The sequence below is a fragment of the Castor canadensis genome, chromosome 7 (genome assembly GCF_047511655.1).
Source record: "Castor canadensis chromosome 7, mCasCan1.hap1v2, whole genome shotgun sequence".
In the NCBI taxonomy this organism is placed as follows: domain Eukaryota; kingdom Metazoa; phylum Chordata; class Mammalia; order Rodentia; family Castoridae; genus Castor; species Castor canadensis.
The window spans coordinates 156,031,027-156,057,548 of record NC_133392.1 but is presented as its reverse complement, the minus strand read 5'-3'; the positions used below and the strand labels follow the sequence as shown (position 1 = coordinate 156,057,548).

Sequence of the window (26,522 nt, the reverse complement as noted above, 5' to 3'; positions counted from 1 at the left end):
AAGTCATCACATCACTTTTTGTTCAGTAAGTTATTAGGAATGCTTTAGCAACACGTGGTGATTATTAGAAGGTGAACCTTGGTGCCATGCTAAAGTTTGTATAGTTCTTTAGTGTTTACAAAGTTCCTCCATGTATGATTTAATTTGTGGTGGAATATAATGAGCAATGTTAATTTTGGAAATACTTTTTTTTTTTAATGAGGGGCACAGACACTGTTTATTGAGTGACAGGCACAAGAGAGGTGGCTGGCTCCAGTGTGGAAATTTTGGAAATATTTTTGAAGGGAAATTGGTTATATACCTAGAATATTACCCTGGTTCTTTGCAGTTCAGAAAAGTTAAATACATAGGAAATACATGCATCCTGTATCTCATTTCTTCCTGAGTGATTCCTAATGAAGCTATTGTTCTCTTATTGTATCATCATGGTAACAAGTTCAGTTTTCTCTTAATTAGTGAGTGAGTGGCTTATGCAAATTTTCAATATCCTCATTAAGGGGCTGGGAATGAAGCTCAGTGGTTGGATGTTTGCCTAGCATGCTTGAGGCCCTGGTTTAGATTGCCAGTAGCAGAAACACAATAAATAAATAGATAAAATCTGCATAAAGCATTCCTACAGAAGTATCTAATTCATGCCTCTTATTGGAGATTAATCCTCAAATCTTTTTCCCCACCAGGAGCCTTCCTCAGGCCCTGAAGTGTCTGAAGAGCAGGCTTTACAGCTGGTCTGTAAGATCTTCCGTGTTTCTTGGAAAGATCGAGACAGAGACGTCATCTTTCTTTCTTCTCTCTCTGCACAGTTTAAGCAGAACCCAAAAGAAGGTAGGTATCTAGCTCAGCAATCTTTTTTCCAGCTCATGTACAAGGAAACACATGAGAGAGCTTTGTGCTTCTCTGTTGTCCACATTTATTCTGTCTTGTGTTAGGGTTGTACTTTTATTGTAGGAATACAAGGAGGACACTGCTGTTTGATCACTTTCTTCCCTTTCTGCTCATCTTATTGGTAGCTTAATTTTTACTTTCATGACTTCTGCAGAAGAAACCTATATAAATAAGTTAGTGGTTCCACTGTCTTGTGGTTGAAGTTTTTTTCTTTGTAGTAGAAGGTGCTGAGAGAGGGCATTTGAAAATATGCTATGTGGTCCCTAGGGACTTTGGTGCTCTGTGTGACCAGCCTGCTCTAAGTGCCGACCAGACCATGTGTAGACAGTGGAATAAATCTGTTTGATGGATTGCGTAGCAAGATAGAACATACTGACATTTTGCTGTGTCTCTAGGATTCTGTTTTAAGAGATTACCTATGCTAAGCCGTATATTATGGGGCACTATTGTTTTTTTCCTTACGCTAGCGATTGGAACAGCACAGGTGGGAATTTTTATCTGTTTTTCTCACTGATGTATCCCCAGTGCCTAGGAGGGTATTTTGCAAAAAACAGTCTTCATAGATACATTTTAAATGAATGAATGATAGTCAAGGTGATCACCTTTCCTTTTCCTGTGCGGCCTGTTTTCCAGGGAGGGAGCAAAAGGCCTGCTTTCCTGGAGGATGGGTAGGTTGCTTCTGAGTTTATTAGCTGCTGCTTATTAACTCTGGTTAGGGGATGAGTTTAGCAGCCACATATTTTATTCATGATATAAATCTGAAGATTCTCAAATCTGTCTTACACATATAAGTGGTAACTTTTAATGAACAAATAAGATAAAATTTATTTGGGTTAGGACTTTTATTTGTTTAGTTGTGTTCGGAATGTATCTGAAGATTAACAGCAAATCAGCTGGGAGCTACAAAGAATAAGAAGGAAGCTAGACTGTAGACTGTGCTCCAGAAAGTTAGATGGTCACTCAATATCATAAAATTGTTTGAACCTTGAACTTTATAGTTCTAACATAAAATGTATATTGACTCAAATATTAACCCAGTTGCATTTGTAGTGTGATAACCTAAACTCTATGGGAGTGGCTTATTTTTTACAGTTAATACATATCAGTAGTAACTTGTTAACAGTACATCAATTTCTTTTCTTTCTTTTTTTTTTTTTTCCATACAGTGTAGATCTCAGGGCAAAGTTTATTAGAAGAAATTAAGTAATTTAAATCTCCTCCCACCCCCATTCTGAATCTCAATGCAAGGACTGTCTGTGAAATATGAGTAAGATGAAAAGGGAGGCATGTGTGGCCACAGTGCAGTTACTTTCTAGCATTTAGCATGTGTTGCCTTAGCCCTGAGCTCCCTGATCATGGTAAGTTGTTCACAGAGTAGTGGTGCTATCCTGAGAGCATTTTAGGCCAGTTACCATCTCCTGAGTTCACTGGTCACATTCATCAGTGTGATAAATGTAAGAGTTATCAGTGGTAGTCAAAGGTAGACAAGAGGCACAGGCTGTGGAGGGAACACCCTCTATTAAAGTGGGTTCTAGGAATGACACAGGGAATGCTCAATTTGTTAAAATACAACAATTTGTTAAACTGCAACTTTTTTTTAAGAAAAGGTGTTGGACAGATATCTACTATTAAGAACACAAGGTATAATCTGAGGGGCTTCTGGAAAGGTATAACAAAAAGAAGTACATAACAGAGAATTCTGGTTACATCATTCTTGCAATGATGAGGGAGAGCAAAGTGTAGAGCTTATTCTTTCAGTTATCTGAGGTCTGAATCAAACATTCATAGTTGGAAACCAGCTTCTTTAACTACTCACGGAGACTAACGAAAAGTTATCATTATGTCATTGTGTTCTACCTCTTCTTCTCAGCAACCTTTTAATCTGAAGTCTGGTTTCCTCAGTGGATATCAACACTACAAAAAGAACGTCCATCAAGGGCAAGTGATCAATTTAAGTATGGCTTATACACCACTTTCCTATAGGGTGGTTAACAAAATGGGGTAAAAAATCAGACCCATCAGCAGCAGTTGCTGTCTTATCCTAGTAGCTAGTGAAGCTTTAGCAGTCATTTAAAGTCCAGTGTGCAGCGGCCCGGCCCTAGCCCTTGCCTGGGTCCTGGTATGAACTCAGAACCAGTAGCCACAATGGGGACAGGCATGGAAGTCTCCCAGTTTGGGTCTTCATGTGCTCTGTCAGATGGTCTTTCAACTTGAAATGCTTATTACAAATGCCATAACCAAAAGACTGAAGGCTGAAGATCAGCATAATGTGTCTTTCATATTTTGACTTTTTGGACACATTTTGCAAACTACTTCCCACACAAGCACCCAAAGCACTTTCATCTGCAAGGCTGTGCTCTCCCCTAGCTTCACAGGCCCATGTGCAGCACTTCCTGGCTCTCCATCCTCTAATAAGATTTTGTTCCCATGAAGATCTATTGGTTTCCAGAATGGACCCCCTCCCCTAGATGTTGGCCCTGCTTCTACGGGCAGTGGGAACTTGATTCCCCATTCCCTCTAGCATCCCCTTCAGGAAATGCCTTGGTTTCCCCCTTTGCTTATCCAGACTGAGTTCTGTCTCCTGGTACCTTCTCCTTAGGCTCAAAGGGGTCCTGCTTAATGTAGAAGATTTTGGGAGGGGCAGGGATTCCAACTCTGGAATCCCTCTGGAAGAGGGGGGAGGAAGCTTGTGGGGAGGAACAGGTGTGTGCAATGAGTGGATGGGTTCCCTGAGCACCAGCAAAACCCCGATGCTCTCTGAAGTTGAGGAGTATAAAAGAGGCTATTGACTCTCACTCCTCTTCTTCCTCCACCTGTATTTGTCATACTTCTCCCAGTCCCCTCCTCTCTCTGCCAGCACTCTGGAGAGGACAGGGACAGAACTGTGGTAGGAGACTCCTCCACCTGAAGCTTCTAGTTGTCTAAGAATTTTTGAGCACTGGTCTATTACTTGCCACACCCGAAGGCCAGTGGCCACAAGGAGATGGGCAGGGAGAGCATGCAGTGGCAGGCAGAGGAGCCCTAAGTACATGAGCTGAGCAGCTTTGTAGGATGCTTTGTAGGATGAGTCAAGGTGCACCCCAGAAGCAGTTTCTTATGTAAGAAAGAAGAGACAGAAACTTGCACTGCCTTGTGAGCCATGAGCTCACAACCCTGCACCAGGAAGGTCACCTCCCAGGACTTTCCTGCATTCTGTGGCCGTTCAGGGTTCCAGCAGTGAGGAGCCAAGCTGAGGGGTCTCGATCTGGATGTCCACAGGGCTGTGCTGGGCACAGGGAGCCACCTCAGAAAGCAGATGCCTGGCGGTGGATACTACTGGCTAGATAAGGCCGCCTCATTCCCTGGTCCCCTCCACCCAGGCCTTCCGCTTGAAGCCGCACCTCCCACCAGTTTCCTCCTTGTACTTAACTCAGTTTCTCTGAATGTTAGTGTCCCCCATAACCAGGAAGTCACTGTTGACTTGGGTGTCACAGGGTGGTTCAGCTAATGAATGTCCTTTTACTATTCCAGAATCCAGGCCAGGATGCCGTTCTGAACCAGTTGGTGCTATGAAGAGCTGTGTGTAACCTGTTCTTTGTTTTGCCTTCCCAACAGTGTTCTCTGATTTTAAGGATTTGATTGGCCAGATTTTAATGGAAGTGCTGATGATGTCCACTCAGACTCGGGATGAAAACCCCTTTGCCAGTCTGACAGCCACATCACAGCCCATCGCAGCAGCAGCCCGGTCACCAGACAGAAACCTCATGCTGAACGCTGGCTCCAGTTCAGGAACGAGCCCTATGTTCTGCAACCTGGGTTCCTTCAGTGCCAGCTCCTTGTCCAGGTCAGTGTGCATGTCCTGCACACTCCATTGGTAGTAGGACGGCTGAGAAGGATGGTGCTTATTCACACTGTTGATCTAGCTTGGTGATGTCAGGGAGGTTACGAAACGCACATTGGAGGGCGCAGGTAGTTACTGGAGGTGGTATCACCTTCTCTAGATTGGTTTTTTTTTTGTTTTTTGCTTTCTATGGTTAGATTATTAATAGATTAAAATTTACAAACAAATAGCTATGTACAGTATATTATTCTATTATTCTTCAAAAAGAGTCCATTAATGCCTCTAGATGCAGCAGTTAGATTATAATTATTTAAATGCTTATCTGATTTATATATTTGTACTCTTAAAAACATGAAATGTAATATATACTATCCTTTAAAAGCCTGAATTTTTCCGTTTCAGTTACCTTAAGTTTTTCTTTGATTTTCTCTTCTTTCCTCTCTTCCTCAATTGATTTAGCCTCTATGAAACTAGTCCAGTTCCCACTACCAGTTTCTGGAGCTCTGTGCCAGTGCTGAGTCCATCTTTTGCCTCACCTTCCCGTGCAGCCAGTCAGACGGCTGTGTCTTCCACTTCCCTCAACCCTCACAGTGCTGCTTCTGGAACTGCTGCAGGAAGCCAGTCCTCCTCCCCTCGGTATCGGCCCTACACTGTCACGCACCTTTGGGGGTCTTCACCTTGCCCTGCCCCACGATCCTCAGGCACCTCCATTCTTTCTGGCTCCCCAAGCCTCCCTGCCCGCTCAAGTAGCCCCCAAGCTGTGCCTGCTGGCAATTCCAGACAGAGGCCCAGCAGTGTGGGCCCACCTCTCCCGCCTGCCTCACCCAGTGCTGCCAGCAGACGCCCCTCCTCCCTGCGGATCTCTCCTAGGTATTTATTCACAGGAGAGCTGAGTGTGTGTTTGCAGTGCAAGGAAAGAAGATTAACATGATTTGGAAGAACTGCTGTGTGGCACTGACCTCAGTTAAATTTTGGGGCTGTTTTGGGTTATTAACCTGTGCTGCTAGCAGTTTGGAAGGCATGTGCCCTGAGTCCAGAGGCCACACAGGAGCTTCTGCCAGGCTTTGATCCCGTCAGAAAGTAAAGGAGGCTCTGTTGTGCCCTCTTTTCTTCCTCTTCTTACCCTGGCTTATTCTTCTTCCTGAAAAAAAGAAAAGAAAAGGATTGCATTTTGAAATTTTATTTTGCAGTCTAATTCATGAATTTATGTGTCATTCTTCATTACAAGTGAATTATAGAGTCTGTGGTCAGTGTAATATTTGAGGGTTGGGGCTCACAGGACCACTTTTTTGGGTCTTTGGACTGTTATCAAGGGTAGTTGGAATACAGTCAGACCCAGAGGCCATGTGACAAATCTCTTCCCTGTCTGCTCTTCTGAGGGCTCCTGCATCTTGTTCATGCCTTGAAGCTTCGATTTTTGGTTATGTGTAAGTTCAGCCTCTTAGAAGGCAATAGTAATTCACAAATCCAGTGGCCCCTTCTCTCAAATGTACCTGTATATTTCTATAATTCAGGTGAATTATTTTTATGCATGTCAATGGATATAACTTTTAGTGTAACATTTGCATAAAAATACAGCAGAGGCAAAAACTTCTCCCACTCTTGTTTTTCTTTTGTTCCCTGATGACCTTTTTTTGCTTTTGTTGTGGTAGTATGTACGACAATCCTTTCTCCTTCCTCTTCCTCGCACTTTCTGGGGACAGTAGTGATGAAGAAGCTGAAGATGGTGATGATGGTGATGATGATGATGATGATGATGAAGGTGGTGGTGGTGGTGGTGGTGATGATTTTTCTTGTGTCCAGTTTGGGTCCAGGTATCAGAAGAATGGAGTCTTACCCTGCATGTGCTTAGGTGCTTAGGAACTAACTTGTAAATCCTAATTAGGGTTGTGCTTTAAATCCAAACAGGATAGAATTAGATGAGGTGGGCTAGCAAGTGTATTGACACGTGAGAACCTTACCATGGGATGACATTACATATAAGATGATTTTCATAGTTGTTGCCTGGTAACTTTGGAGGAAAACTTACCTATAATCATTTGTCAAAAACCTGAAAATAGATTAATGACCATTCATCATCAAAGTTCATCCACCTTTAGTTCTAAAATGAGGGACCCTTCATTTATCCATTGTAAGAATGTTCTACAGTATGTCTGCATGGATTGCTGGTATTTAGGAATGGCACAGGGGCTGGGACCTGCCATATGTGTGTGTGTCCTTTCTGTTCCCACCCCTGTAAAGCTCCGTCTAGGCAGTCTGTTGAAGACCATGGGGTCATTTTGTCTTATATAGATGAGCTTCTGATTACCATCTAACCTTAAATTTTCCTGAAGACCTCCTTCATCTTGGTGAAGCCAGACCCAGTTTGTTTAAAGAGCCTGTTGAATGACAGCAGAAGCTAAAACATGGTTCAGGTTGTTAATGAACAGTCTCCTAAAACTGGGTGAAAAACACTACTAGGGTTTTCTAATGGACTTTGAACAAGAAAATATAATAGCTCTTTCTTTCTAACCCTCTGGCTTATTATCTTAACAGTTTTGCTTTTTTTAATTTTAATTTTGTATTATCATTTTTGCATTTACTTGTGTGTGTGTACATTATGTAGGCCACCTCTCCTCTATCCCCACCCCCACCCCCACCCCTGCTTCCGTGCAGAACCTGTTCCACCCTCTTGTTCTCCAATTTTGTTGAAGAGACAATAAGAAACGCTAGAAAAAGGTAGCATTTTTGCTAGTTTGAGATAAAGATAGAAAGATAGCTATACAGAGAGATTCCTAGTTTTGTTACCATGCACATGTGTATTACAACCTGTATGGTTTCATCTGTACCAGACCTCTTCACTATTTCCTAGTCCCCTTCCCATAGTGGCCTCTGCCAATTTAAAATCACTATACTATATTCAATTCTATAGAGTGTGCATATCAACCACATTCAAGTTTTAGGTTTCCTTCCCATGCACATTCTCCCCTTAGTGTGTGACCCATGTCCAATAATATTACTGCATTTGTTTTAGGTCTATAAACTACATATGAGGGAGAACATGCAATTTTTGGCCTTCTAAGCCTGACTAACTTTGCTTAAGATGAATGACAGAATTTCATTCTTCTTTGTGATAAAGAAGTAAATTTCCATTGTGTATAAATACCACATTTTCTTAATCTATTCATCAGTAGTGGATATCTTGGCTGTTCCCATAACTTGGCTGTTGTGGATAATGCTGCAATAAACATGGATGTGTAGGTGCCTTTGTAATTACCTGAGTCACATTTCTTTGGGTATATCCCAGGAGTGGGATTGCTGGATCATATGGCAGATCTATGTTTAATTTTTTAAGATGCCTCCATATTGTTTTCCATAGTGGTTGTACTAGCTTACATTCCCACCAGCAGTGTATGAGGGTTCCTTTTTCCCACATCCTCACCAACATTTGTTGATGGTGTTCTTATGGTAGCAATTCTAATAGGAGTGAGGTAGAATCTTAGTGTGGTTTTGATTTCCATTTCTTTTATGGCCAGGGATGGTGAGCATTTTTTCATGCGTTTTTTTGAACATTTGGACTTCTTCCTTTGAAAAAGTTCTGTTTAGTTCAGTTGCCCACTACTTTACTGGTTCCTTGATTTTTTGGGAGTTTAGTTTTTGAGCGCCCTATATATTCTGGTTATCAGTCCCTTGTCTTCTTGATAGCTAGCAAAGATTTTCTCCCATTCTGTGGGTGGTTTCTTTAATTTAGAGACCCATTTCTTTTGTTGTGCAGAAGCTTTTTAATTTCATGTAGTCCTATTTGTCAGTCCTTTCTGTTAGTTTCTGGGCTCCTTGAGTTCTACTGAGGAAGTCCCTTGCCTATACATATTGCTTCCAGTGTATTCCCTGCTCTTCCCTGTACTAACCTCAAGGTTTCGGATCTGATACTAAGGTCCTTAATCCACTTTGAATTGATACTAGTACAGGGTGACAGGCATGAATCTAATTTCAGTTTTCTGCAGGCAGATAATCACTTTTCCCAGCAACATTTGTTGAAGAGGCTGTCTTTTCTCCATCGAACTTTAGGATAGATTTTTCAACCTCTGTGATGAATGACATTGGGATTTTTATGGGAATTGCATTGAACATGTAGATTGCTTTTGGTAGTATAGCCATTTTTACTATGTTGATTCTGCCAATCCATGAGCATTGGAGATCTTTCCACCTTCTGTAGTCTTCTTTGTTCTCTTTTTTCATTGGTTTGTAGTTCTCCTTGTAGAGGTCATTCACATCCTTTGTTAAGTTTATTTCTAGGTATTTGATTTTTTTTTTTTTAGGCTATTGTAAATGGAATTGTTTTCCTATATTCTTTCTTAATTTGTTCATCGTTGGTGTATAGGAAGAGTACTGATTTTTGTAAGTTGATTTTGTGTCCTGCTGCATTGCTGAAGCTGTTTATGGTGTCTAGGAGTTTTTGGGTGGAGTTTTTTGGGTCATTTAGGTATAAGATCATGTCATCTGCAAATAGAGATAGTTTATTTCTTTACCTATTTGTATTTCTTTTATTTCTTCTTCTTGCCTTATTGCTGTGGCTAATAATTCCAGGACTATGTTGAATAGGAGTGGGGAGAGTGAGCACCCTTACTTCGTTACTGACTGTAAGGGAAATGGTTTCAGTTTTTCCCCATTAAGTATGATGTTGGCTATAGGTTTGTCATATATAGCCTTTATAATGTTAAGGTACTTAAATTGAAGTTTCCTTTGAACAGAGTTAGTATTTGTGCCCAACAGTTAAAAAATAACTCCAAACTATAAATAGAGAGCTTGGTAGCAATTAGGTATACATCATTAAATTTGACAGTGTTCAGAAGAATCATTAGAGAGCACATAAAGAGAGAAATGTTGATGCAAGATTGGGTATTGATTCCAGAAGCTTGATATTTGTATTAGGTTGAACAGTATGTCACTATTTCTCAAGTAAATTTCCCCAAAGTAGAAGTGTCTCTCTCTTGTAGATAAGATCCTGTTGGGAGATTATAGTGACATGGCAGATATTCTTCTTAGGATTCAACTCCCATATGTGGTAAAAATGCTTTGTTACCACTTTTGCGCTAAGTTATCTGGGAGAGAAATGCCCTTCCTCTCTGGCCTATTTGATTCCAACTTCTCTATCAACTGTACTCCATCATAGGCTGTTTTTACTGACACCCCTCTTCCGAGGTTTCTAGCAACTCAGCCTTACTTGAGGCCTAGGTTCTACACTTACTGATGTGTAATAATAGCTGCAAATGCTTACTAAGCACACTGTGCCAGATACTATGTCAGTGCTGCACCTGTGCTTGTTCCTTTAACCTTTGCTGTAGCATTGTGTGAGCAAACAAGGCACAGAGAGGTTAAAAGTCATACATGTGTGAGTGGCAGAGCCTGGATTCACTCAGGCAGCTGGAGTCTGAGCTCACTTTTCTTCACCACACTGCACTGCCTCTGGCCTTTCCATCTGTGTCTGACAGGACCTGTGTTGTTTGTGTTCCCTATGAGTTATTTCACTGCTGAGAGTCTGTGTGTCTGCTCTGTTCCTTAGACAGGAGGTGCCAGTATTTTACTCCTTAATTACAAAATTCCATTCCAGTCAGTTGGTGTACCCCCTACTAATGGTTACAACGAAATGGGGTAATGAAGGTTGTAGATTAGATAATTTAATTGTAGATTACTAGTGGATACCAAAAAGAATGCAAAGTTAAAAACATACAATTTAAACAAATAGGGTACTTAAGAAGATATGTAGAACCAGGAATAGGTAGGAAAAAAAAAACTTGTTAATTTGAGTGGTCAGCAAAGAGACCTCTTTTCTAATCAGTCTTCCCATAATTTTGTTCATTTTGTAGTAAGCAAATAACCACTTCTTGCCTAGTGAGATTATCCTCACAAGAATGGGGGGTGGGAGAAAGCCTGGCCCAAGTGTTAGAGCTTCTGCTTAGTAAGCATGAGATTGTGAGTTCAAACCCCAGTACCACCAGAGAGAGGTGTTGGGGTAGGGTATTGTCTCCATCTCCCTTCTGTTTAGCCAGTGGAGTTGGTGGTTTGCAGATGTTTTTGGAAGTAGCTGCAACAGTAACTTACAGTGGTGACTCTAAGGGTCACTTTAAGATACAATACATAACTTCTGTATTGTTTCAAGCCTTATATAGGAAGACCTGTGAATTACAAGGAGCTGCTCCTTGCAGGAAAGGAGACAGTCTTATGACTCAGATACTGTAGGAATTATCCTAAGAAGTCTTCTAATTGTTTTCTAGGAAATTGGTGACCAGGAAGACATTGAGTGATGTTTTTATTTTGCTTGTTTCCTTTTTAAGCTGCCTAGATATTTCTTGAAAAAGTCAACATTTGAATGTCCTGAGCCTGTGTGAATAAAGAAAGGGAAAATTAGCAAATACTGAGAAAGGTTGATATTCATCCTCCTGTTTCTGCTTGCCATCACTGCTAGAAGATGCAGCATAGATAAAGCAGAAGGAAGTTCTCCTCATGGCCCCATACATCTTCTAGCTCATGCACCGACTTCTGCTCTTTGCACTTAGTATTCACTCCTGAGTTAAGGCCTTTGGACATGTGTCCTTTCTGAATCACTCATTCACCAGATAGCTTTGTGGCCTGCGCCCCAACTTCCCTCAGCTCATGTATGAGTGCTATTTTATCAGAGGCTAGACCCTGACCTGTGTTAAGCATTAGACACACACACACAGCCTCTCCACCACCTATACTCTGTTTTGATTTTCTTTCATAGCACTTATATACTGATTTGTTTTGGATTGTCTCTACTTTTAGAATGTAACTGCTATGCTGTCTGGGTGATTTGGTGCACTGGCCCAGGACCTTACAGGAGGCCCTGTGCAGAAAAGATCCACAACACACTCTTGTTGCATAATCCATTCTGTGTGAACCTGCACAGCTCTCTGCCTTGGGTTGAAAAAATACAAAATTCCGAAGTTGGCATTTCAAAGCTCAGGAAATAGGAGGGCGATTATCCCCATTATAGAAGAAATTGCAATGGAGTCCTTCAAAGAAAACAAGTTTCGTGGTTCATTTTAAATATAATCCAGTCTGCACAAATCTGATGCATGTATAATCCCTGGAATGTTTTCATTGTGCTTTCAGAAGGATTCTGCTACATTTCTATTATGTGAAATAATTACAAGATTAAATTGGACTGCTGATGTAGTTATCAGAAAATGGTTCACATATTCTCCCTGAGGGAGATGGACGTTTTTAGGTATTCTTAAGTATGTATTTCCAAGATTTTAGAATGTCACAGTTGTAAAAGTTGCATGAATTTTCTTTTCTTCCTTCTTCTTCTCCTTTGTCTTCCTCCTCCTCCTCATCTGTCTTTGGTGTGGTGCTGGGGTTTGAACTCAGGGCCTTGCACTTGTTAGGCAGACGCCCTACACTTGAGCCCTGCCTCCAGCCTCTGTTCTTCCTCTTGACCATGCTCCCAACCCAGAAGTGTTAGGACTTTTATAACTTTTTGAGGAATAAAAGTGAAAAACTTTTAATTTTTTTTGAGTCAGGGTCTCACTGTGTTGCCCAGGCTCGTCTCAAACTCCTGGACTCTATTCATTCTCCTTCCTTAGCTTCCTGAATAGCCAGGATTATTGGTGCACATCACCACACTCAGTCTCTTTTAACTATTTCAAAAATATTCATTGATAGTATAAACTTATGATGTAAATTACATACCACTTTTTCCTCCAGTATCACATTGATAGTTTAAGTCCATTTCTTTCACTTTGAATCTAAAAATCCTTAAGTTAGTTTTGATCATTGACTCTTAGCATTGATGACTGGCCTGGAACTCACTGTGTAGCCCAGGTTGACCTTGAACTCGAGTTCCTCCTGCCTCTGGGATTACAGGGATATACCCATGTGAGACTGGCCATTTTTAATACTTGTATAATGATTTCCTTTGGTACCTTTAGGATTGATCTTGTCATTTTGAAACATACTGGAGTTTACTATACATTTCCTTACTGGATTAAGTTTCTCCATTTTTCCCCCCTTCTCTTGAAAGTCAGCTGGTTATTTGGTACTTGATTGATTTGACCAAAATATAACATCTTTTAGCTTTGATAATTCTCTAAAGTCTTCAAAGTACCTTTCATTGTATTGCCTGGCATGAGATGGCAGAATTTTACATACCGTGTCACTTTTTTGCCTTTCTTTTTGTGAGACAGGGTCCTGCTGTGTAGTGCAGACTGTCCTGGATCCTCTTGCTTCACCCCCCCCAAAGGCTGAGATTCATGGTGCACACTACAACACCTGGCACCTTATTACTTTTCATATCCTAGTAAAATACTTATGAAAATATTTCAAGTGACAGAGGGGTTCAAATTTAAGTTAAATGGAATATGTTGTTAGGAATAAAACCTAATTTCAGTGATAACTGCATGAGCCAAGACTATCTAAGCATGATGAGTTCATACAAACACACGAGTCTGTATGCTAGCTATAGGTGCCACATAAAACTAATTCTTTGCAGCTGTTGACATCAAATATAAAATACTTTTCAGAAAATGTAAGAAGTACAGAGCTTACCATCAGGGAAATGAATAGTTCAAAATTTTTTATTTTAAACCTGAGAACAATCTATTTTTATTGTCATCTGTGAGAGCTGCTACAAGGAAAATTACTCTTCCTTGCACATAGGTACAAGCCTGTGTTAACAAAGTTCATAGCTGGATGTGGGGTGAATATAGTCACTGAGTCACTAGCATAGATGGAGAGGCTGGAATCGCAGATAGCTTGAATGGAAGATTGCTGCAGGGAGGGATAAATGTCCCATTTTTACTCTTGAGGGCTCACTGTGCTGCTCATGTATGTTGATGGGTGTTTCTGTTTTATCTTTGTTTCTCCTGTGCTTTGTCATACTACTCACCTTTCTGTTGTCAGGCTAGTTAAGAAATGCTCAGTCCTGCTGAAAAAATGTACCAAAACAGGTGGGCTTTCAGCTCAAGTGGTGGCCTTGAGTCCAAATCCTATCACAACCAAAAAAAGGTACCAAATGTTAATTGCTGTAACAGCACAAGAATGAATTTGTCTATTTTTGTTTAGGGTCCCTAGCTGACCTGCCCAACTTTGCATGGCTCTAGTGATATGCTTCGTGGGTGGCTTCATATCCTGCTCAGTGGACTTGGCTGGGCTGCCTTCTTCCTTGATCTGTCTCTTATCCTCATCTCCACCTTGCTTTTTTATCAAACCATATTGTAGATTGTAGGGATTTAAATTTGCTGGATTCTGGACCAAAAGCTTTGGATTTAAAATTGGCACTTTTTCTTTTTTGGTGGCACTGGGGTTTGAACTCAAGACCTTGTGCTTGCTAGGCAAGTGTCTACCACTTGAGCCACTTCTCCAGCCCTGTTTTCACCCTCTTTATTGTTTCAGTAAAGGTCAATTTTGTGCATGTTCCAAAATTAGTCATGGTATATCTGTCTAGCTGTATGACATTGTAGTTATCTCAATTCTTCTTGGTCCCTTTGGACCCCTTGGTCTGTCTATCCTTCAGTTTTTTGCCCTAAGTTGAAGTAGGGATGTGTCTTATCAGTTCCCGGCTTCTTTCATCCTTTATCACCATCTTTCTGTGATATTTTTGCTGTTTGTTTTCTCACTTTCTCTGAGGAGAAATGAATTTCAGAGCTCCTGCTGCTTCTTGTGCCTTGGTTAATCTCTTTGAATTTTTTGTATGCCTATCTGATGAGTGTGTGAGTTACACACTCATTTTGATATGTAGTCCATCAGTGGTTGACCTTGACTATGTTTGATTTCCTCACATCTAGTCCCTGTGAGTATGTTTGTCTGAGAGAATAGTTCTTACAAATAATGACAGTGTTTCATTTTGTCCTTGCTATTTCACAAAGCGCATCTGTATTTTCTCATTGAAGCTCCTGCAGATGGAGGTTCTGGGTTCAGCTAACAAGTGAGCAATAAGGCTGCTACTCGAACCCAAGCCTGCTAACCCCTGGTGCAAATCCTTTGCTCATCTGTTTTATCCTGCTACTTTGCTTTTATACCAAAAGTTTGGGAAATTTAATGGTAAATATGTTCATGTCTCCGCCTAACTGGGCACTTTCCCTAACCTCTGGTCCTATTGCAAATGCTGGAGGAATCTTTTCAGATAGAAGTCCTGAGAAAGAAAGCTATTTTCTTAGTCCCTCCTCAAGTTCACTCCTCAAGTGTTGTGTTAGAGCAGTAGCATCGTCTGGCCTTATAAACTTCAGGTCTCTCTGAATAGTGCTGGTTAGTTTGTTTTAAGTACCTCTGATACCCTTCAAATGCTTAGCACTCAGTAGAGGTAGTCCTTCTGGTTCTTAAGTTGCCATCTCCAGAAGGATAAGGTTCTTTTCATAGTCCCACAGAATGCTTTTCAGAAATCACTGTTGGACTGGGAGCAGTTTAAATAAGCAGTGAGCTCCCTTCTGGGCTGCATGGTGTTTGTGCTTTGACTTGGATGCAAGGATCCTAACAGGCTTTCTGCTGCAGAAACTCAAACTCTGTAAAGAGAAATAATCAAGAGGAGGTAAGATCATCAATGTTTTTCTCTTCTCTGAAGTTTGGGAGCCTCTGGAGGAGCAAGTAACTGGGATTCCTGCAGTGACCATTTCACCATTGAGGCCTGCAAGGAGACAGACATGCTGAACTACCTCATCGAGTGCTTTGACCGCGTTGGGATAGAGGAGAAAAAGGCTCCAAAGGTACTGTGTAAGATTCATAGAAAAAGGTCGATGACATCCATGGCCCAGAGAAGCCTTTCATTTAGTCAATCAATGAAGTAGCTATTGGGCTTCTGTTATGTGCCAGGCAGAGTACTAGCACCTTGGGACATAACAGTGAACAAGACAAATACTTGTCCTCATAGAACTCACATCCTAGTGGGTAAGAGAAATGACAGAGCCAAGATGTGAACCAGGTAGCCTGGCTTCTGAGTTACCTTTCTTCACTCTCTGCAGCTGGGTGATGCTTGTGACTTACACAACCCTGATAATTGCTAATTGTGTTAGTTTTTCTGTCACTGGGACAAAATATCTTGAGAAAATCAACTTCAAGGAAGAAGGGTTTATTTTGGCTCACAGTATCAGGTTTCAGTACAGGTTCTGCTGACTCCATTGCTTTTAGGCCTGTGATGAGGCAGAGCATCACAGTGGAAAGGAGTGTGTGGCAGAGCAAAGTTGCATACTTCATGGCAGACCGGAAAGAGGAAGGATCTGGGGACAAGATATACAGTCCTGCTAAGTTCAGTTAGGTCCTACCTCCTACTTGGGCCCTCATGAGCCAAACATCTCTCAGAGGCCCATCAGCTGCCAGTCAAACCTTTAATGATTGAGCCTTCAGGGAACATTTTTAGATTCAAACTCTAACACTGATAGTCTGTGATGATCATTGTAATAGTAACCAACATTATGGAGCACCAACAGACTTCCAAAGACTATCTTTAGTCTACATTAGCCTGAATTCTGTAAGCTGCTCAGAGTAACTGTTCCCCTGTATAAGACAGGTGTCCTTTCCATTGTGTGAATAAGCAGATGAACCTCAAAGACTGTCTCGTTATTGTTCATAATTACTTAAGTAATCAGGCACAGGGCTGGGTTTAAACTCAGGAAACTGCCCCATTTCCACTGTTTCACGGTGACCTGACTTCCTTATCTTCTCATTTTATTATTTCATTATCTAGCTCTAGGTTTGCACTAGAGAGTAATCTCTTTGTCCACCTGTTAGTTTTGTATTTGTGAAGGCCTCTTTCGGGATTGTTGGACTTAACCGTAGCAAAAGCAAAGAGAGGGTGCATGTCTCTGAGGTTCTGCTCACGTAGATTTCAGCCGATGCAGTAAACTTACTACACTTTGTCTATTATGAACAAAGGAAGAGAAAAGCCTGCCATTTTGAGCCTTCACTTTTCTGACCCTTGTCAGTTTTCAATAGCATGGTGTTATTTTGTTTGTTTGTTTCTTTTCCAGATGTGTAGCCAGCCATCGGTCAGTCAGCTTCTGAGCAACATCCGCTCACAGTGCATATCCCACACTGCATTAGTACTCCAGGGCTCCCTGACACAGCCTAGGTATGAAGACCTGTTATGTTCGTATGTCCTTGATGATGGCAGGAGAGGACGCCATCCCTCAGTAGACATCAGGCTGTCTAGACATGTACACCGTGTTGGATAACTTATGTCATCATCTGTATAGTGAAAATGTTTGATTAGATGATCTGAGAACTCTTTTCTTCTCTAAGATACTATGAAAATAAAACAATATTCCTCATCTTCTATAGTAGTGCATATTTTAAAAAGAAATAGTTATGTTTTAAAAGTTCTGTGTGCTTTTTAAAATAGATCAGGCAGATCGAGGCTTGAAGCCAGCCCAGGCAAATAGTTCTCAAGACCCTATCTCAAAAAACAAAACAAAACAAAAAGACCCTTCATAAAAAGGGCTGGTAGAGATGTTCAAGGGATAGGCCCTAAGTTCAAGGTGTGTGGTGGGGGGGGAACTGGGCTGGCAGAGTGGCTCAAGTGGCAGAGAGCCTACCTAACAAGCGTGAGGCCCTGAGTTCAAACCCAGTTCCACCCCCGAAAGAATGTTCCATGTTAAAATTAGTAAGAGTATTAAAGACTACTGCTCATCTTTTCTTGTTCAGTTTGAATGAGGCATTAGTGAATAAGTAAAACAGAATCCTTCATTTTTTAGTGGACTATGTAGAAAGATGAAATCTTTGAAATTTCTTAGTGTCTTACTTAAAAGGCCAGGAAATGATTATGTGTGATAAGAAAGGTTATCTGTTGCCTAAAACTTGTGCAGAATATTTGGGATATTTGACTTACAATTGGGTGGGCAGTGCTGCCATACCATTCCACGTGCTTGTGTTGTTATGGGTAGTGAGCTCATGTCATCATAGTCCTTGGGTTTTTGTGGGTCCACAGGTCCATGCAGCAGCCATCCTTCCTCGTGCCCTACATGTTGTGCAGGAATCTCCCGTACGGCTTCATTCAAGAGCTGGTGAGGACCACTCACCAGGATGAAGAAGTGTTTAAACAGGTATGGTCATGCGTGTTTGCTGCTGCAGCTTTTGGCTCAAGTGCTCAGTACTGGGCCAGGGTCTAAGTATACCATGTATCAAAAACTACTCCTTCCAAACATGAGCATTATTTGCTTAGAGGAAGACCTACTAAGAGTCCTCTCTTGAAGAAATTGCATTGACAGCTGCATTGTTTAAATCCTATGCCCATTTCAACGAACAGATTAAGCATTGACTCTTTTTGAACAGGGTCTATCGATGCTAAGCTCTTTGGAATACAAGAAAACAAACAAACAAACAAATAAATCTCTGTTTCTGATTTAAAGGAGCTCTTCGCATAAGAATACAAAGAGATAATATAAGGCATGATACACATTTTTGTCCTGAGTAGGGCTGATAATTAGTTGTCTGGGCTTATAAAATTAGTAACAACCAAATTAGCTCAGTGGCAGCCTGCACACCACATAGGATCCCTGTCTTCTTACTACCAAAGTAGGAAAAACATCTTATATCTTATCATGTACTTCATTATTTTTAACTATTTTACACTGTTCACATTATTTTTGATATCCCGTTGTGCAAAGTCAAGTGAAAATGCAGATAGATGTTAGCTGTTTGAGTACTTGGTCTTAAATTTTCCACAAGGTGAGATCAGGTTGCAGGATTCATTTGCTCAGTGTGGTCCCCCTGTTGTAAAGTGCACATTTGGCCTCAGCAGTGTACACACAGGCTGTTTCCCTAGAAGAAAAGATTCTTATTTTTATTCGTTCAGGTTTTTTTGTTGTTTTTTTGTTTTTTTGCAGTACTGGGGTTTGAACTAAGGGCCTACACCTTGAGCCACTCCAGCAGAGCTTTTTTGTGAAGGGTATAGTTCGAGATAGGGTCTTGTGAACTGTTTGCCAGGGCTGACTTCGAACCATGATCTTCCTGATCTCTGCCTCTTTACTAGCTGAGATTACAGGTGTGAGCCACCGGCGCCCAGCTGAAGAAAATATTTTTTATGACATTTCTTGTAATCTACTCTATCATCCTTTCAATAGAGGCAGTTGCTATAATTGGCATATTTTTTAAACTCTTTTATATATGCTGTTATTTATAGCTATTGATTTAAGACCTTTGACTTCTCAGAAATTGCATTTTCAGCAATCTTCAAAATATTTTAAGAGGCGAATCCAGGGCTCACGAATAAAAACTCCAGTTCATGTTATGCATCATCTCTAGAATTCTTTGACTGCTATCTTCATTGTCATCGTGGTCTTGTTGACTTACAGAATTATTATGAGCAGCAGAGTGAGCTTTCTTTACAAAGATGAGTGAGCGCTGATGAAAGCTTTAACTGTCTGGGAGGTTTAAGGAGTGTAATGGCATCAATTAGAAGACTTTTCTTATCAGAAAGAGCATCATTTCAGAAACCCAGAGTTGCTTTAATTGTATAAAATCAGCTCAGTAATCAACTGAAAGAAGCCTATTATCCCTATTTTATTTATAAACAAACTTACATAGTGGTTATGATATGACCTCTTTGGTGTTTGTATTTGAAGTAAATTTCACATAACATGAAATTCACCTTTTTTATTTTTTTGGTACTGGAGTTTGAATTCGGGGCCTTGTACTTGCCAGGCTACTACTCTACTACTTGAACCACGCCTCCAGCCCTTTTTGCTTTAGTCATTTTTCAGATAGGGTTTTGTGTTTTTTGCCTGGACTGACCTCAGACCACAATCATCTTACCCATGCCTTCCAAGTAGCTGGCATTACAGACTTGAGCCACCATACCCAGCTTGTTTGTTGAGATGGAGTCTCACCAACTTTCTCTTTTCTTTTGTTTTCTTTTTTCCTTTACTCAGGCTGGTCTCGAACTGTAATCCCTCTACCTACATCTCCCAAGTAGCTGGGATTGCAGGCGTGGATCATCACACCATTTTATTTTACTTATTTTTTTGGCATCACTGGGGTTTGAAGTCAGGGCCTCATACTTGCTAGGCAGGCTCTCTACCATTTTAGCCTCTCTGCTAGTCCAAATCTACTATTTTAAAGTGCGCAGTTCAATGGCATATAATCAAGTCATGGTGTTGTATGATTACCACAGACCTGTTTATTTTTAATCACAGAATTCTGGTACCTTTTCAGTCATTTGGGCTTGAGTATACATTGTGTTATTTTCCTGGGAGTCTTAATCTGAAGAGAACTGATAAGTTAAGTGGAGCTGCTGAACATATAAATAGCATTTTACCTTTTCACAAGTGTGGCAAATGTGAATTACTAAATCTCTGACTGAAATTTCTACCTCTTTTTTGTTTTTTCTTTTGGTAGTTCTGAGGTTTGAACTCAGGGCTTTGTGCTTACAAAGCAGGGGCTCCATCCCTTGAACCACTTGCCTAGCCCTCTGCCCGCTTTTAATGCTTGAGAGATTGTCACAGGCAGCTAAACAGATGCAAATAGCAGCCAGAATTTAGCATTGGACAAGAAGTAGCTGTGGCATGTTTTTCTAGAGCTGGATGGTTTTGATGTGAAAATAAGAGAATTCCTAAACTAAAAGAATTGCCTACATACTTATATAATGTTTATATTATATATCATTTATCTACATTGTATTTTAGTTTGTATTATATAAATACTATAATGGTTGACATTTGAAAAATACTCTGTATCTTTTGTTTTTTATAAATCAAGCCCTTATGTGACTGAGGGGAAGTCTCTACTGGAAAGAGTAAAGATGTTCATAGCGTTTCTGAAAACATATTTAGGCATTTTTCTAGGTGACCAATTGTGAAATTTATTCCGGGGTTATGGAACCTCTGTTTGCCTTTTCTTCTTGATTGCAGTTTTGGCATTCCTCTCACCGCACCAAGCATTCCGTCTCCGTTTTTAGCTAGCTCATGAAAGCACATTACTTCTACCCTGGTTGTTTGAGGTACAGAGACTAGAATGTTCCCCTGAGCTGTGCTGATGTCTCAAAACACCCCACAGATACGTGTCACCAGAAGCGCAATTTTTGGTCCTTTTTTAAGGATGGGGTGAAATCACTAGGGTAGGGAATTTTTCAGGTTTTTCTAGTGGTTTCATAGTAATCTCCCTTTAAAACTTGTAACTCAGATACTCGGCAGCTGTTTACATTTTGTGCTTGATGTGATTAGTCTTGAATCCCAGCCAGCTCCCTGAAGAAACGTGCATCAGTGAATGCATTGTGTTCTGGCGGGTCTCACACAGTGTCACCCAGTGTTCAGAATACGCTTGTGAAAGTACATTGAGTGCCCTCAGCCTCCATCTCGTGGTGTTGTGTTAATTACACTAGTCGTGGAGGGAAGGCCTCCCTACAAAAGTTCTCTCTTCAGTTTAAATGCTCAATGTATTGAATGGGGAGACTTTTGAAAAAATATTGGTAGAGTTGAGGAAAAGTCAGACTATTTGGCCTGACCTCCTTGCAGTTTACAGATGCTTGGTAAACAAGAATTTCGCTGCTGAGATGTGCAGCAATTAGTCGATTAGAGCCGAGGCCCCGGCAGGGTCTCGCGCTGGCTCCATGATTGTGGGCTTTTGGTGAGTTACTGGGAGTCCTGCCTGAGTTCATCACAGCCTCTCACTTCTGGAAAGTTCATCTGTATTACTTTATGGGCGTGCTCAGCAGTGGATAGACCAGCACGCTGGTTGAATCTTTACATGCAGAAAAGCTTCTCTGTGGAGGAGGAGTGGGAATGCCTGCACATTTTGATCCTGTTGTTAATTTCTCTTTTATTTGTGATTTTGTTTTTTCTTACAGATCTTCATTCCCATTTTACAAGGCCTGGCTCTTGCTGCCAAAGAGTGCTCCCTCGATAATGACTACTTCAAGTACCCCCTCATGGTAAATGTCACTCTTTTAACACACTTGATGCATGTTTTTCTTTCCGGTTATTTGAACGTACACTTTTCTTTCACATCTATGATCAACTGTGGGTTCAAGTTTAAAACATGAAATCATTGTGGTGGCCATGCGGAGGGTGTGGTGTGTGGTAAGATGCCCGAGTGAAGACAGCAACTTGGTACATGTCCCACCACTCGCTGTGCTAGACAGCCATGTGTGAGCACTGATGTGGGTGCACCGCGCCAGGCACGGGGTTCCTGGCAGCGTCCTTCCTGGTCTCCAAACATGCACAATAAACTTGGAATTTAATTTTTTTTTCTCTTTTGAGGTAGAGTCTTGCTTTGAACTTTGAACTTCTAATCTTTCTGCCTCAGCCTCCCATGTGCTGGAATTACCAGTGTGTGCTACCATGCCCAGCTGGGATAAAATTTTATTATTTAAAAGAAAAAACTTACATTGCAAGTAAAAAGGCAGAGTTATACTAAGAAAAGTAATACAATTTATCTTTGTGTGTTGACTTTGTATAGAAAAATCTCAGAATACTTCTCTAAGTTAGGCCACATGTATCATCTGCAGACTTCATACTTGGAGAACTGCTTAGCCCCTTAAGGCACGTAAAGCCTTAAGACCCTTCAGCTGGGTTCTCATGGAATAATTCCATTTTTTTCATAGAAACACTGGAACCAGGATTAAAATAAGAGGCTCTTTTCTGTTTTTATTTTGTTGCTTTGGTATTTAGGGAGAATATTTTTTGAAATATCCCTAAATATTTTTTCTTCTAGAAATATCAAGGAAAAAAGTATTAAAACATGAACTTAGTTTACTCTACATTTATACAACCTTGTGTAAGTTGAGACCACAGTGAAGTTTTTACTATTTTTTTTAACTGTATATCTTGGACTCATTCTGCTGGTTTGGTTCCATTAACTCATTGCTTACTGGGGATCTGTCCTGTGCTCACTCCTGGGTCACAGGAGCTTGTGTCGAGGTTCTTTCCCTCAGGATGCTCTGACTTTTGCACTACAAAAGTCCTATCCAGCAAAACAGTTAGGTAACTACACTGTGGTAAATGGTCACAACACTAACAGGCTAAAAGTTAGAGATAACACTGGGAAATGAAACAGTGAGATAGGAATTGTTACTTTTAACAAGAATTTTTAAAGGCTCCTAATAAGATATGTTAGTCCTCATGCCTTGTTCAGTCTGAGGCAGACAGAGCAGGAAGTGGAATAATCTGATTTAGTTCAGGCATGAGATATCTCAGTTCACGCTGATGATAACTGTATTATGTAAATATTCCTTGTGGAATTGCAGGCTTTTTGCTTGTGATTTGAATTAGCTTAGTTTCAGTGTGAAACTGGTAGTGTCAAATATCAAAAGACAAAAGCTTCCATTGTGGTAGGCAGTCATTTTATTTTTAGCTATTACTGATGCTTGTACAATAATGAGAGATGGGAAGCTGGGACTAAATCAGAAATAATTGGGGTTATTCTTTAGGTAGTGAACCCTATTATGTCATATGTTGGAATCACCTGGGGTGCTTTAAAAAACACTGATGTCACCAGGTATGGTGACACACACCTGTAACCCCAGCACTTGGGAGGCTGAGGCAGGAGGATGGAGAGTTCAAGGCCAGCCTGGGCAAGAATGAGATTGTGACCCCCCAGAACCCAATATTATTAATATAATTATAATTATTTGTTAATAATAATAAAATTAATTAAAATGCCAGCATTTGCGGTTCAAATTGCAGGAGCCCAGCATAGCATTAGGATTTCCCAAGGCTTCTTCTGTGATCTATCATGCAGCAAAGTGTTCAGTGTCTTGCACGAGATAATGAGAGCTTGAAATTCTCAGTTACTCCCTGTGCCTCAGAGTGGTTCCAACTTGAGCTCCTTCTGCCTCAGGTGCTAGACCATAGGCGAGTTGCCACCATGAATGTTAGTTTATTAAGTAGGGATTATCTAATTATTAAACCGCATCAGTACTTGAACACATCTACTCAAAAGCTTTCTTGCTGTTTAGTAACTTCTGGATCTGTGTTTCTTAAATTCATACCCAGTATTATTTGATTGCAATAAATTAACCTGTGTTTATTTCTATAAAAAGTATTTATTGTAATTCTCAAACGTGAGAATTACTGAAACACTGAAGAAAAGTGTTAAAATCACAAATACCTTGAAACCATGTCATGCTTTCAATTTCTTTCTGAATTTGATAGCTTATTTTTGTTTTGTTTTGTTTTGTTTTTGAGATGGGGGTCTCAGTATATTATACAGATTGGCCTTGAACTCCCTCCTGAGTGCTGGGATTACAAGCACTCACTACCTTTCCCAGCTTAATAACATGTTGAATCCTAACTATAGGAAGAGTAGCCACCTAAAATTTATGGAACAAATCTTTGTGACATGGAAACACATTAAAGTGAAAACACATTTTTTTTTTTTTTGGTACAAATACACACCTTTATTTCTCTGTATATATGCACAAAAATATTTTTGGAAAGCTATTAAATTAGAATATCAATAGGAGTTATGTCTGATAATATAAGTGTGTGATTTCTAGTTTTGGCTTGTGTTCCTGTTTGATTTGGAGGGTTTTATATATATAATGCTAATGTATCAATTTTTCTTTCTTTCTTTCTTTCTTTCTTTCTTTTTTTTGAGACAGCATTTCACTATGTAGCTCAGGCTGGTCTTGAACTTGCTATATAGCACAAGCTGGCCTAAAACTTGAGGTCCTCCTACTTCAGGATCCCCAGTGCTGGGATTATAGGCATTCTTTACACATATTAGTTTATTATTGTTTTATCAGAAGACTGATATCATCAAAGAGACAGTGCAGGTATCTTTATAGCAGCAGTTAAAGCTGTCCCTTGCTGTTTCACATGGCAGCAGTTTGAAATGTTATACACTGAAGTGATTCTGTATGTAGTTTTTTTTTTTAACTCAGGACCTCATAACTTGCCTGACAGGTGCCCTCACTAAAGTAATTCTTTCTGATTCTGTTTTTAGGCATTAGGTGAACTCTGTGAAACCAAGTTTGGGAAGACACACCCTGTGTGCAATTTGGTAAGTGCCTACTCAATGACCTTGCACATTGCCTGTGAACCTGTCACACTGCAGAAGCTGTTCCTTCCTTAAGCAGTAGCAGCTAAAAGACCTCTCTTGAAGACACTTGGATGTAGGTAGAGGTAACCTGTCAGAGGCTTTCAGCTGTTCCGCTGCTGTTAGGTATGGTATTTCCACAATGAACCTTCTAACTTTCCTTCTATAAATAACAAATGCCTTGGGAAGACGTACTGGAGTTCTTTGGGGAGTGCGAGAACGGCTCCCTTGAACATCACCGGAGTATCCTGAACCACAAAACTCAGAGTATCTTAGGAGTATGTTAGAGGAGTTTGAGGGTTTCCCTGTTGGAGGTGAGAAAGCAACACCAGGGCTCCTGACGGGTTTGTGCCTTGTGTTGTGGATTTTGATGTCAGCCATTGTGCTAGTGGCTGGAATCTCCTGAGCATCCTCCCTTTCTGACCTTCTCAGCCGCTTGACTGGCCTCTTCCCTGTTGTGCCTAGGTTGCCTCTTTGCCCTTGTGGATGCCGAAGTCCTTAAGCCCTGGCTCAGGGCGGGAGCTGCAGAGACTGTCTTATTTGGGGGCCTTCTTTAGCTTCTCAGTCTTTGCAGAAGATGATGTAAGTACAGTGGCCATTGACATTTGCTACTCTTTTGTCCAGATCCTTCCCAGCTGTGTACTATGTGCTGATTAAAAATTTTCCTTCTCTCTCCAGGCTAAAGTGGTTGAAAAATATTTCTCAGGGCCTGCCATTACCCTGGAAAACAGCCGTGTGGTTAGCCAATCCTTGCAGCATTACTTGGAGTTGGGAAGGGTAGGTATTCAGAAAAGAATCCAAAAAGTGAGGCAAAGGCAACTGTTGCTAAGGAACTTCTCTTTCTCATAGACGGGATGCTGCCCAATTCACAAATGCCAATAAAGTCAATTCAATATTTTTTTAAAAACCATAGGAATGACCCATTTTCTGTCTTTTTTTTAACCTATGCTGGGTATCAAACCCAGGGCCTCATGAATGCAAGTTAAGTGGTCCACCACTAAGCTACATTCCCAGTTTCCCCTGTCTTGTATGCTGGGCTGCATCTTTTATGTAGCACTACTTGTGACTAGCTCTATGTTTAGTGGCTGGCCGTGCTTTCTCTTCCGTTTGCCCATAGCAGTTTAAAGTATGAGGGTAAGAACTGCACGTGCACAAGCCCTGTGCTGACTCACTATCCCAAGTGCAGAGTCACATGACTTCAGTTCTCAAACATAAAAATAAAGAAATTCTAGGCTTGTGTAATCAAAGTAAGTTTGGTGATCAGAAGGTAATGTTGGTCATGGAAAGGAAGTTATGAAGGCGATTTTATTAAAACCATGACTGCTCACCTCCTCCACCCCACATACTGCTTTTCTGCTCATTATCTCCACCTGGTTGTGTGCACCTCTTTCTCGTACTCCTTCTGTACTCAGCTTTCCTCAGTGAGCAGAATGGGAGAAGAGAGAACATGGAAAGTGGGCAGATAGTCTTGAAATCAAAAAGAAATACCATTCAAATGAAGTTAAATGTTTGTCTTCTTTCTAAAAATCATTCAGCAAGAGCTTTTCAAGATTCTACACAGTATTTTGTTGAATGGTGAAACCCGTGAGGCTGCCCTTGGTTACATGGCAGCTGTCGTCAATGCCAATATGAAGAAAGCACAGATGCAGGTAAGATTTCCAAACATGCTTTCAGATATTCATCAAATCCTTTCTAGCACATACTTCCTCAGCACCACCCAGCCTTACTCTGGAAATCAGGAAGACAGTGTTGACAGGACAGGCAAGCTTCCTGCTTTTGTGGAGTCTGTTTTCTCTAGGGTCAAGGAGTAGATACATAAGGACACTATTTCAGATCATAATGAAATCTATGAAGAAAA

At 40.7% G+C, this 26,522-nt stretch overlaps 1 protein-coding gene and 1 pseudogene across 2 annotated transcripts in view; one reads left to right on the top strand and one right to left on the bottom strand.

Moving 5' to 3' along the window:
* Positions 1–26,522, top strand: part of Ube4b (ubiquitination factor E4B) — a 122,620-nt gene that overhangs the window by 58,103 nt on the left and 37,995 nt on the right. Inside the window, exons 5-16 of one of the 2 annotated variants that reach the window (XM_074081391.1) lie at positions 678–822; positions 4,477–4,705; positions 5,162–5,572; positions 6,355–6,516; positions 15,261–15,402; positions 16,663–16,763; positions 17,619–17,733; positions 21,474–21,557; positions 24,572–24,628; positions 25,130–25,246; positions 25,343–25,441; positions 26,200–26,313. In XM_074081391.1, coding sequence (XP_073937492.1) covers positions 678–822; positions 4,477–4,705; positions 5,162–5,572; positions 6,355–6,516; positions 15,261–15,402; positions 16,663–16,763; positions 17,619–17,733; positions 21,474–21,557; positions 24,572–24,628; positions 25,130–25,246; positions 25,343–25,441; positions 26,200–26,313 — 1,776 coding nt within the window. The remainder of the gene's footprint in view (positions 1–677; positions 823–4,476; positions 4,706–5,161; positions 5,573–6,354; positions 6,517–15,260; positions 15,403–16,662; positions 16,764–17,618; positions 17,734–21,473; positions 21,558–24,571; positions 24,629–25,129; positions 25,247–25,342; positions 25,442–26,199; positions 26,314–26,522) is intronic. The other variant, XM_074081390.1, reaches the window with a different exon arrangement.
* On the bottom strand, positions 3,010–3,882 carry LOC141424717 (zinc finger and BTB domain-containing protein 9-like; annotated as a pseudogene).